This window comes from Schistocerca gregaria, chromosome 1 (assembly GCF_023897955.1).
Source record: "Schistocerca gregaria isolate iqSchGreg1 chromosome 1, iqSchGreg1.2, whole genome shotgun sequence".
Taxonomy (NCBI): domain Eukaryota; kingdom Metazoa; phylum Arthropoda; class Insecta; order Orthoptera; family Acrididae; genus Schistocerca; species Schistocerca gregaria.
In genome coordinates this window covers 636,741,121-636,754,196 of record NC_064920.1, presented here as the reverse complement: position 1 = coordinate 636,754,196, position 13,076 = coordinate 636,741,121, and the positions used below count along the sequence as shown (strand labels likewise).

At 38.4% G+C, this 13,076-nt stretch overlaps 1 protein-coding gene across 5 annotated transcripts in view; it reads right to left on the bottom strand.

Moving 5' to 3' along the window:
* LOC126360357 (phosphatase and actin regulator 2) overlaps positions 1-13,076 on the bottom strand; it is a 717,887-nt gene that overhangs the window by 15,893 nt on the left and 688,918 nt on the right. For 3 of the 5 annotated variants that reach the window (XM_050007705.1, XM_050007703.1, XM_050007706.1), the window contains one exon: positions 8,208-8,240. The exons of the other annotated variants lie outside the window; for them this stretch is intronic. In XM_050007705.1, the coding sequence (XP_049863662.1) occupies positions 8,208-8,240 (33 nt within the window). The remainder of the gene's footprint in view (positions 1-8,207; positions 8,241-13,076) is intronic. 5 annotated transcript variants of the gene reach the window in all.

Below are 13,076 nucleotides of genomic sequence, written 5' to 3'. Positions count from 1 at the left end.
TTCTGCCAATGACCTTGTCAAAGAGGGCGGAGGAGCGGATAGAGGTTCAGGGCACTCTCTTGTCCTAGGGGTGGGAAATTGCCCCTAAAAGCGGAAGAATCAGCAATGATCAACGACATGAGGATGCAGAAGGCAATGGAAACCACTGCATGAAAGACACGTAACGTGTATCCACAGGACATGTGGCCTGTAGTTGAAGAAGTGTCATGATGATCTCTCCATTGGCAAAAGTTTCTGGAATAGTCCCCCATTCGGATCTCCGGGAGGGGACTGCCAAGGGGGAGGTTACCATGAGAAAAAGATTGAATAATCAACGAAAGGATAACGTTCTACGAGTCGGGACGTGGAATGTCAGAAGCATGAACGTGGTAGGGAAAGTAGAAAATCTGAAAAGGAAAATGCAAAGGCTCAATCTAGATATAGTAGGGGTCAGTGAAGTGAAGTGGAAGGAAGACAAGGATTTCTGGTCAGATGAGTATCGGGTAATATCAACAGCAGCAGAAAATGGTATAACAGGTGTAGGATTCGTTATGAATAGGAAGGTAGGGCAGAGGGTGTGTTACTGTGAACAGTTCAGTGACCGGGTTGCTCTAATCAGAATCGACAGCAGACCAACACCGACAACGATAGTTCAGGTATACATGCCGATGTCGCAAGTTGAAGATGAATAGATAGAGAAAGTGTATGAGGATATTGAAAGGGTAATGCAGTATATAAAGTGGGACAAAAATCTAATAGTCATGGGCGACTGGAATGCAGTTGTAGGGGAAGGTGTAGAAGAAAAGGTTACAGGAGAATATGGGCTTGGGACAAGGAATGAAAGAGGAGAAAGACTAATTGAGTTCTGTAACAAGTTTCAGCTAGTAATAGCAAATACCCTGTTCAAGAATCATAAGAGGAGGAGGTATACTTGGAAAAGGCCGGGAGATACGGGAAGATTTCAATTAGATTACATCATGGTCAGACAGAGATTCTGAAATCAGATACTGGATTGTAAGGCGTACCCAGGAGCAGATATAGACTCAGATCACAATATAGTAGTGATGAAGAGTAGGCTGAAGTTCACGACAGTAGCCAGGAAGAATCAATACGCAAAGAAGTGGGATATGGAAGTTCTAAGGAATGACGAGATACGTTTGAAGTTCTCTAACGCTATAGATACAGCAATAAGGAATAGCACAGTAGGCAGTACAGTTGAAGAGGTATGGACATCTCTAAAAAGGGCCATCACAGAAGTTGGGAAGGAAAACATAGGTACAAAGAAGGTAGCTGCAAAGAAACCATGGGCAACAGAAGAAATACTTCAGTTGATTGATGAAAGGAGGAAGTACAAACAAGTTCCGGGAAAATCAGGAATACAGAAATACAAGTCGCTCAGGAATGAAATAAATAGGAAGTGCAGGGAAGCTAAGACGAAATGGCTGCAGGAAAAATGTGAAGACATCGAAAAAGATATGATTGTCGGAAGGACAGACTCAGCATACAGGAAAGTCAAAACAACCTTTGGCGACGTTAAAAGCAACGGTGGTAACATTAAGAGTGCAACAGGAACTCCACTGTTAAATGCAGAGGAGAGAGCAGATAGGTGAAAAGAATACATTGAAAGCCTCTATGAGGGTGAAGATTTGACTGATGTGATAGAAGAAGAAACAGGAGTCGATTTGGAAGAGATAGGGGATCCAGTATTAGAATCGGAATTTAAAAGAGCTTTGGAGGACTTACGGTCAAATAAGGCAGAAGGGATAGATAACATTCCATCAGAATTTCTAAAATCATTAGGGGAAGTGGCAACAAAATGACTATTCACATTGGTGTGTAGATTATATGAGTCTGGCGACATACCATCTGACTTTCGGAAAAGCATCATCCACACAATTCCGAAGACGGCAAGAGCTAACAAGTGCGAGAATTATCGCACAATCAGCTTAACAGCTCATGCATCGAAGCTGCTTACAAGAATAATATACAGAAGAATGGAAAAGAAAATTGAGAATGCACTAGATGACGATCAGTTTGGCTTTAGGAAAAGTAAAGGCACGAGAGAGGCGATTCTGACGTTACGGCTAATAATGGAGGCAAGGCTAAAGAAAAATCAAGACACGTTCATAGGATTTGTCGACCTGGAAAAAGTGTTCGACAATATAAAATGGTGCAAGCTGTTCGAGATACTGAAAAAAGTAGGGGTAAGCTATAGGGAGAGACGGGTCATATACAATATGTACAACCACCAAGAGGGAATAATAGGAGTGGACGATCAAGAACGAAGTGCTCGTATTAAGAAGGGTGTAAGACAAGGCTGTAGCCTTTCGCCCCTACTCTTCAATCTGTACATCGAGGAAGCAATGATGGAAATAAAAGAAAGGTTCAAGAGTGGAATTAAAATACAAGGTGAAAGGATATCAATGATACGATTCGCTGATGACATTGCTATCCTGAGTGAAAGTGAAGAAGAATTAAATGATCTGCTGAACGGAATGAACAGTTTAATGAGTGCAGAGTATGGTTTGAGAGTAAATCGGAGAAAGACGAAGGTAATGAGAAGTAGTAGGAATGAGAACAGCGAGAAACTTAACATCAGGATTGATGGTCACGAAGTCAATGAATTTAAGGAATTCTGCTACCTAGGCAGTAAAATAACGAACGACGGACGGAGCAAGGAAGACATCAAAAGCAGACTCGCTATGGCAAAAAAGGCATTTCTGGCCAAGAGAAGTCTACTAATATCAAATACCGGCCTTAATTTGAGGAAGAAATTTCTGAGGATGTACGTCTGGAGTACAGCATTGAATGGTAGTGAAACATGGACTGTGGGAAAACTGGAACAGAAAAGAATCGAAGCATTTGAGATGTGGTGCTATAGACGAATGTTGAAAATTAGGTGGACTGATAAGGTAAGGAATGAGGAGGTTCTATGCAGAATCAGAGAGGAAAGGAATATGTGGAAAACACTGATAAGGGGAAGGGACAGGATGATAGGACATCTGCTAAGACATGAGGGAATGACTTCCATGGTACTAGAGGGAACCATAGAGGGCAAAAACTGTAGAGGAAGACAGAGATTGGAAAACGTCAAGCAAATAATTGAGGACATAGGTAGCAAGTGCTACTCTGAAATGAAGAGGTTAGCACAGGAAAGGAATTCGTGGCGGGCCGCATCAAACCAGTCAGTAGACTGATGGAAAGAAAAAAGAAAGTTAACTGTTATTGTCTGACAATTTAATTCCAAATTTAAGTGTCAGCTATAGGTAATGTTGAAGCATGTGCAATATACAAGACTATGACAGTTTAAAAGAAATAACATTTATTTAGGATTAACACTTCTTCCTTCTTATTTTTCTGAAATTTCCTAACAACTCTTTTATTCTATAATTGTGAGAATTAGTATGTAAACTGCAGAAAATTGCAGACAGAAGTTGTTGATCTTCTCCCAAGAATAAGGATTGAGAAAACCAAACCGACGCAGTCAGCATAGTGTTACTTGCCTGACACCATGAAAACAGTTTATCAAAATAACTTCCTACAAAAACTTGTGTTCTAATAAGTACAACCTCCTGGTGGTTGTTTCTAAATCAGGCTATCACAGTACACTTTCACTGTAATAATGATCAAAATGGGTATCAATAAAAACACTCTTATTTCATTTTCATCACATTTATCACATCTTTATTGCAGGGTCTCGATTTACTGCATCTTTGCTTATCAGATGTCTCACACATGGTTGTGTGCAGGTGCCCTTCCTGATGCTGTAACATTACTTAATTTAACAGAAAAAATCCTATGTAATTCTGCAGCCAATAAGCTGTCTTTCAACTGCCTTCACGTTTTTTTCTGAAGTGTGAACATACAATTAGACTAAAATCTGTTTAATTATGTGTGGTCAAAGTTACAAGGTATTAGACAAAATGTCATTAATCCAGCACTCTGATTCTATCTGGTTTTCAAACACAGACTGTCTTACAGGTTAATATTCTATATGTCACACTAGACAAGAAGGGCATTTAGATTATAAATAATCAAAGAAACGTTTCTCCAAGCAGAACTTCTATGTAACAGGAAATATTAGTCAGCAGAACATACTATCATCCTGCAAGGCATTGACTACCATCCAACTGGCCCTGCTTCTTCCTCTGCCAAAGACTCCACTGGAAAGTAGTACTGGAGGGACAAGTGCTCAGTACAACATTCTCTCTCTTTCGAGTAGTCCCTAAATTTACATCTCACAGCTGAGTGAAAACTATTCCAGTTCGCTCAGAAAGGTAAAGTCCTCAGTGGAAGCACTGACTGAAACAGTCTATTTCACTTGACTGTCAAACATCCCAACTACTCATCCACATCTACATCTACGTGATTACTCTGATATTCACAATAAAGTGCCTGGCAGAGGATTCAATGAACCACCTTCAAGCTGTCTCTCTACCGTTCCACTCTCAAACGGCGCACAGGAGAAACGAGCACTTAAATTTTTCTGTGCAAGCCCCGATTCCTCTTATTATATCATCATGATCATTTCTCCCTTTGTAGGTGGGTGCCAACAGAATGTTTTCACAATCGGAGGAGAAAACTGGTGATTGAAATTTCATGAGAAGATCCCTCCGCAAAGAAAAATGTCTTTGTTTTCATGATTTCCACTCCAATTCACGTATTGCGTGTGGCACTATCTCCCATATTTTGCAATAATACAAAATGATCTGCCCTTCTTTGAACTTTTTCAATGTCACCTATCAGCCCCACCTAATGCGGATCCCACACTGCACACCAATATTTCAGAATAGGGTGGACAAGTCTATCTTTAGTAGACCTGTTGCACCTTCGAAGTGTTCTGCCAATGAATCACAGTCTTTGGTTTGTTCTACCCACAACATTATCTATGAGATCATTACAATTTAAGTTATCTGTAACGCTAATTCCTAAGTATTTAGTTGAATTAACAGCCTTCAGATTTGTGTGACATCGCATAATTGAAATTTAGTAGATTTCTTTTAGTACTCAGGTGATTAACTTCACACTTTTCTTTATTCAGTGTCAATTGCCACTTTACAGATATCTTATCTATTGATTTTGAAATTCATGTTGGTCATCTGATGACTTTGCAAGGCGGTAAATGACAGCCTCATCTGCAAACAATCTAAGATGGCTACCGAGATTGTCTCCTATGTCGTTAATATAGATCAGGAACAATAGAGGGCCTGTAACACTTCCTTGGAGAATGCTGGATATTACTTCTGTTTTACTTGATGACTTTCCATTTATTACTACGAACTGTGACCTTTCGGACAGGAAATCATGAATCCAAGCCACACAACTGAGGCGATATTCCATAGGCACGCAGTTTGGTGAGAAGACACTTGTAAGGAACTGTGTCGAAAGCCTTCTGGAAATCTAAAAATATGGAATCAGTTTGACATCCCCTGCCGATGGCACTCATTACTTCAAACAGCTAGTTGTGTTTTGCAAGAATGACATTTTCTGAATCCATGCTGACTGTGTGTCAATAAATCATTTTCTTCAAGATGCTTCATAATGTTACAAAACCCTACTGAAAATCGATGTTAGTGATATGGGCTGGTAATTCAGCAGATTACTCATACTTCCCTTTTTGGGTATTGGTATGACTTGAGCAATTTTCCAGTCTTTAGGTACTGATCTTTCTGTGAGCGAGTGGTTGTATGTAATTCCTAAACATGGAGCTATTGTATCAGCATACTCTGAGAGGAACCTGACTGGTATACAATCTCGTCCGGAGGCCTTGGCTTTATTGATTTAAGCTGCTTTGTTACACCAAGGATCTACTTCTATGTTTCTGATCTTGGCAATTGTACTTGATTGGAGTGTTTAATAACTCTGTTTTAGTGGCACTGTCATCAGTGACTTCACCGTTGTTATCACGTAGTGAAGGTATTGATTGTGTCTTGCCACTGGTGTGCTTTATGTATGCCCAGAATCTCTCTGGGTTTTTTGCCAGATTTCAAGACAAAATTTCATTGTGGAAATTATTAAAAGCATCTCGCATTGAAGCATGTGTTACATTTCAAACATATTGAAAACATTGACAATCTTGGGGATTTTGCATTCTTTTAAATTTGGCATACTTTTTTCACTGCTTCTGTAACAGTGACCTGACCTGTTTTGTGTACCATGGGGGATCAGTACCATCATGTATTAGTTTATGTGGTATATATCTCTCAATTTCTGTTGACACTATCTTTTTGAAATCATTCCACAACTTTTCTGCGCTTACATGATCAGATTGGAAAGAGTGAAGACTGTCTTTTAAAAATGCAGTAAGAGCATTTTAACCAGCTTTCTCAAATAGATATACTTTGTATTTCTTTTTGATGGTTGTAGGTGTTATGGTATTCAGCCTAGCAGCAACTGCCTTGTGGTTGCTAATCCCTGTATTCATCACAGCACTCACTATTTGTCCAGGATTATTTGTTGCTGAGAGATCAAGCATGCTTTCACAACCATTGACGCTTAAAGTGGGATCATGAACTATTTGTTCAAAATAATTTTCTGAGAAAGCATTCGGTACAATTTCGAATGACATTTTATGCCTGCCACCAGCTTTAAACATATCATTTTCCAGCACATTGAGGGTAGATTGAAGTCACCACTGACTATCATTGTATGAGTGGGGTAGCTATTTGAAATGAAACTCAGGTTTTCTTTCAACTGTTCAGCAACTGTATCTACTTAGTCAGGGGTCAGTAAAACAATCAAATTAATAGTTTAGTCTGACTGTCAGGTATAGCCTCTACCCATACTATTTTGCAGGAACTATCTACTTCAGATTCACTTAAAGGCAAACTACTTCTGACAGCAATAAACACTCCACTACCAACTGTATTTAATCTATCCTTTCTGAACACTGTTAGATCATTTGAAAAAATTTTGGATGAACTTATATCTGGCTTTAGCCAGATTTCTGTACCTACAACTATTTGACTTCAGTGCTTTCTATTAGGGCTTGGAGCTCCCTTTCCCACCACAGCTACGACAATTTACAACTACAATACCGATCATTTCTATAACTACCTTACTGTATTTTACCTGCCCCCTTTTAGATGGATGCCCTTTCCGTGGTTCCCTGAGACCCTCTAACCTAAAAAAAACTGCCCAGTCCCTACCACACAGCCTACCTGTGTAGCTGCCTCCTGTATGTAGTGGGCTAATGACTTATTAAGCGGAACCTAGAAACCCACCTTGGCACAAGTCAAGGAATCTGCAACCTACATGGTCACAGAACTGCCTGAGCCTCTGATACAGACCCTCCACTCGACTCTGCACCAAAGGATGACGGTTCTATCGATGATGCTGCAGATGGTGAGCTCTGCCTTAATCTAATCTCTAAAGCAAGACAGGCAGTCTTTACCATTTCCACTAGCCACCCGAAACCATAGAGAATCTCCTCCGATCCAAAGCGACACACATCATTGGTACCGACATAATACAGAGACTTGGGCAATATCATCATCACTGTAACAAAATAATGTTCTCAGCAATAATATTAAGCCAAGTTAGTTCTCTCTAATACTTAGAAAACCCACATCAGGGATCATTATTCACAGGCTCCCTGTTTGCATGAAAGTTATATTTCAGAAATGTCTAAAACATCAAAAATACTTTAGCATTTTCCACTCTGCAGATGACATTTTGTTTCACGAGTCTGTGACAAAATTACAGATAGCAGCAATTCAAACTATACTTGCTGTTTTATCCTGTCTTATTTAATCTCATTTCATATGGGATTTGAAGTGATATTTTTAGAATGCAGTCTTTTAAATAATTTTACATTCACACCTCTACCTCACCTAACATTTCTTCACTCTAGAGGGAAATCCTTATAGCAGAAGATTGTCACTCATTGTTTTTTTATGTAATTACTCTTCCATTTACGTTTTCATATACATACACTACGTGTATTTATCTAAACTGTGCAAACATAAAACGGGATAGAAATTAATTTAAAAAATAAGTTCTCCAAGTTACTATAAAATATCATTTTAGCTAAGAAAACTATGGATAAAAGATTTTAGTCCTTTTTCAATCAAAAACCAGCTCTCAATGTGACTATTTTGATAGAATAATATGCATTTAACACTTATGATCTCTTGAATATTTATCTTATTTAGGCAGGTGCCGTTTTAGAAGTTTTTAATGCACATTTGTTTGGAATAAGTTTATAATTATGTTATCAAAGCAGTTACCTTATCCTTGTTCGAGGTCTAGAAGATGGCCTTCTATGCAAGCATAAGAAAAGTAAGAGATATATTACAATCCAATCACTAATTCAGTGCAAACATTAATACCTAAATATTTCTTTGAATGGCAACAAAAAACTCAGTATGCAACACTGTACTGTAGAACCACTGAAACTAAAGTAAAAGTTGTTTTGGAACATCCAAGAAAACAGTGACCTATTAAAATTATAACTAATTTAATAAACACAGTTGTGCTCACATTTCAGTTGTTAATTTTTATTTTCAGATGACTGGTTTCGATTTTCTAAAGATATCATTGTCATATCTACATTTCTTGATGACAGAAGGAATCGCTGACCCTGGAGCTGGTCGATCCATGCTGGCATGGAGAACACCCCACACCAGCATGGATGAACCTTCTCCATGCCAGCAATTTCTACAGTCATCAATGAATGTATATCTGATTACGATCTCTTTAGAAGATCAAAATTGGTCACCTAAAAATAAAAGTTAACAACTAAAAGGTGATATTACAGTAAAAGTATTTTTATACTCAAGAAAATATATGAACTATCCAATATGGTTTTTTTAAGACTAAGATGATGATGGCTGAGACTCTTTTTTGAAGGCAGCGCTATTTATGAAAATTGCAGCCTTGTGGTGGAAATGTAAAATATGAGACCTTTGTTAAAAAATACTTCAGTCACAATTTATTGATGCACTATGTGATCAAAAGTATCCAAAAACCTAGCTGAAAATGACTTACAAGTTCGTGGCATCCTCCATTGGTAATGCTGGAATTCAATTTGGTGTTGTCCCACCCTTAGCCTTGATGATAGCTTCCACTCTCAAAGGCGTACATTCAATCAGGTGCTGGAAAGTTTCTTTGGGAATGGCAGCCCATTCTTCATTGAGTGCTGCACTGAGGAGAGGTATTGATATTGGTTGGTGAGGCTTGGCATGAAGTCGGTGTTCCAAAACATTCCAAATCTGTTCTATAGGATTCAGTTCAGGACTACGTGCAGACCAGTCCAATACAGGAATGTTATTGTCGTGTAACCACTCTGCCACAGGCCGTGCATTATGAAAAGGTGCTCGATCGTGTTGAAAGATGCAATCGCGATCCCCAAACTGCTCTTCAACAGTGGGAAGCAAGAAGGTGCTTAAAACATCAATGTATGCCTGTGCTGTGATAATGCCATGCAAAAGAACAAGGGATGCAAGCCCCATCCATGAAAAACATGACCACACCATAACACCACTGCCTCTGAGTTTTACTGTTGCCACTACACATTCTGGCAGATGACGTTCACCGGGCATTCGCCATACCCACACTGCCATGGGATCGTCACATCGTGTACCATAATTAGTCACTCCACACAATGTTTTCCCACTGTTCAATCGTCCAATGATTATGATTCTTACACCAAGTGAGATGTCATTTGGCTTTTACAAAATAATGTGTGACATATGAGCAGCTGATCGACCATGAATTTCCAGTTTTCTTACCTCCTGACTCACTTTCATAGTACTTCCAATGGAACCTGATGCAGTTGGGAATTCCTGAATGGTGGTCTGGATAGATGTCTGCCTATTATACATTATGAGCATCTTCAACTGTCACTGGTCTCTGTCAGTCAACAGACGAGGTCAGCCTGTAGTGGACCTAGGGATGTTTAGGAGTCTGGAAATCTTGTGTACAGGCATATGATACAAGTGACACCCAATCACCTGACCACATTCAAAGTCTGTGAGTTCTGCAGAGCACCCCATTCCACTCTCTCACGATGTCTAATGACTACTGAGGTAGCTGATATGGAGTACTGGCAGTAGGTGGCAGCACAATGCACCTAATATGAAAAACATATATTTTTGGTGGTGTGTGGATACTTTTGATCACATAGTGTACATCACTACCTATTTTAGGACCTAAATTCCTGTGGCATCTGATCCTCTGTGCTGACGAAGGTAGCTTTCCACCAATACGCAACAGGTCAGCAGTTGTTTGCTGTACATTCTTCAGTTTATTATTTCAGGAAATAGCAGCTTTCAAAAAGCATAGTGCAACAACAGGGTGAAAGAATGAGTAAAAGAGAACTAGATAAGTCAGATACTTGGCAGACGACTGGAAATTGCAGTACCGGCACATAATAAGATAGTCGGTTCATGAACATGTCACTGACCATATGCCTAAGAATGTATTAAAGTCCAATGTGATATAAACAGTAGTTATTTAATATACATGAGTAAGAAGCAGCTTCTTTCATAAAGCAGATTCACACTAATTTATACATCTTAAATTTAGCTTCATTGTGTACAAACAATTCAGAGCAATAAACTGACAGTTAATAAGCTTCACTTTATTAACATAAACCTTAACCCGTTACACAGCCCTGAAGGTTCTCTTTTTAATAGAATGTATGAAACATAATGAATGAATGAACGAACGAATGAATGAATGACAAACATTAGAGATTCATCTCTAGTATCGATGTAGCAGTATGAAACAATTATATATGTGCCCTTCCCTCCTTCTGGAGTACCATACAAACCCAGGCAAATCAGTGGTGTCCTACACCTTCAGTTCCCCTACACTTTCATTCAGGTAAGTCTTTTCACTGCATTTAATTAGAGACCAGACAGAAAGAGTATTAACATTTAATTATTATCAAAATCAATATGATCACAGACAAGAGTTCTAGCTCAGATGTAAAATCAAATCATAATAAATTGATCTATTAAAGGGATCTCTTCAATAATCACCTGAAATATTTTATTGAAAGCACCTTAAATGTGAATAACAATACCTGAATTAGAATTGAAACTCTATTTTACAGAATAAGAATCCACTAAGACCCAAATGGTATCCAGAGAAAGTGGCCATGTGTGAGTGAGTTGTTGAGTGAATGTGTGACAGTTTTCTGCCTCTGAAGAAGGACTTTGTCCAAAAGCTGAAATATTTCTAGCATACATTTTCATTGTACCTGTCTGTGACTCAACCCCTCTGTGTGGTGAGTATCAGTCTGTGTTTTCCATATTGTTATTACTTCTTTTTATATTAATAGAACATAGCTACTTTGAAACAACCACTGCTCTTCCTCTTACATTGCTCAGCAGCTGTTTTTAGGTACTATTTCATACCAAGACCTATGGAGCCAAGGACATATACAAAAGCTGAAATGGGAGGATGGCGTGGGTGGAATGGGGTGGGTGGGGGCAGGGGAAGTACTCACAGTAATATGTGACAGGGGGAAGGTAGAGAATATGAAGCCCAGTTTCTTACAAAATAAAATTCAAAGCCACTGAAAAACTGTGGCCTATTTTGTAATCAGCAAACATATTTATGATTTTGATGTTTCATGACAAATGGTTTCTGTTTACTGATTAGATCTTACATCAAGAGCTGTATAGTTACAAAAAAGGTTAATACCCATTTAAGACGAGAATTAGAGTTCCACAAATTTACTTCTCTGAGTACAAACATTATGATGAATTATAGAAAGAAATGTGAACATACAGTCCACCATCTTGTCTTGCTGTTACAGGGGTTCTACAAATCAGAAAAATTAAAACGAAATAGCTGGCACCTTGACACAAATAATGATGTGTTTATTGGCAGTGAATGGCCTCCTCAGATGTCTCCTTTCAGTGTGAACTACAGTAACAACAACTGCTGTAGAAAATTTTATATATTTATATACCATATGCTTGAGTGTGTCATCATGTGTTATGCAGACACACCTCATTTCCTTTTAAAAGTGTTAAGTCTTGAGTTTCTGAAGCTGAGAAAAACCATTTTCTGGTAACTACTTGTCAGTGAGATTTGGGTACATACAAGACATATTACGATATGTACCACTTCCCAGATTTAGGAAAAAAGCTACTTTTTTTTTTCAAAAAATAACAATGTACTGTTTTTAAAAAAAATTTTTGTTGAAGCAATGACACTACTACCAATTGAAAACCACTCAAAAAAATTGTCATTGTCCCTATTACAGAACTATGGTGGATGCAGACATTGTTGCAGTGCAATAGACAGAAATTCCTGGATGGAACAAAGAGCTTGAAAGGTAGTGTAAATACTATTTTCTGTTACATGTTTCTATGCTCCTAATATCAGTCCATTATAGACGAGTGGTTGCCTTTCCCTTATTTTACTGGATATTGAATACAATTGAGTGTCAGATTTGGTTATGAGCTATGCACAATGTCATTTTTCATCGTCACATTTAAGGGTTTTTCTATGGAATGCCTTGACACAGAGCAACTCTTATTACACTTGTGACAATACTGCCAAAATTTTGACGTTGGGTACAAACATTTTTCTATTGCCCTTAACATTTAATGGTTCCTTTATATCTCTATAGGAGAATATACACGTCACTCATTTATGGCAGTTTGTTGATTTTCACAGACCTCTTTGATTCAGTTTCGTCACCTGATAAAAAACATTAAGAAACTGGCCAGTAGTAGATAATGAATACTGAATCTATTTTTAAGGGCATGTTAGCTGCAGCCATTGTCTCATTTTTAATTCATTCAGTTAATTTATATTGAAACATATTGCAGTATATCACATAATTGTATGCTTTAAAATTTATTTAAAATATTTTGTGAACGTGCACTTGGTGTGGTAGCAGTATCTTTGCCTCAAGTGGCTGCCATCTAGAGAAACTATATTACTTTTCAAAGTCAGTAGTGCCCAAGGGCAGTGTGACAGGATCATATACATAAATGATGTGATGGACACCGTGGGCAGTAATCTGTAGTTGTTTCCGATAATGCTGTGGTGTATGGTAGGGTGTTGAAGTTGAGTGACTGTTGGAGGGCACAAGATGACTTGCACAAAATTTCTAGTTGACGTGATAAATGAAA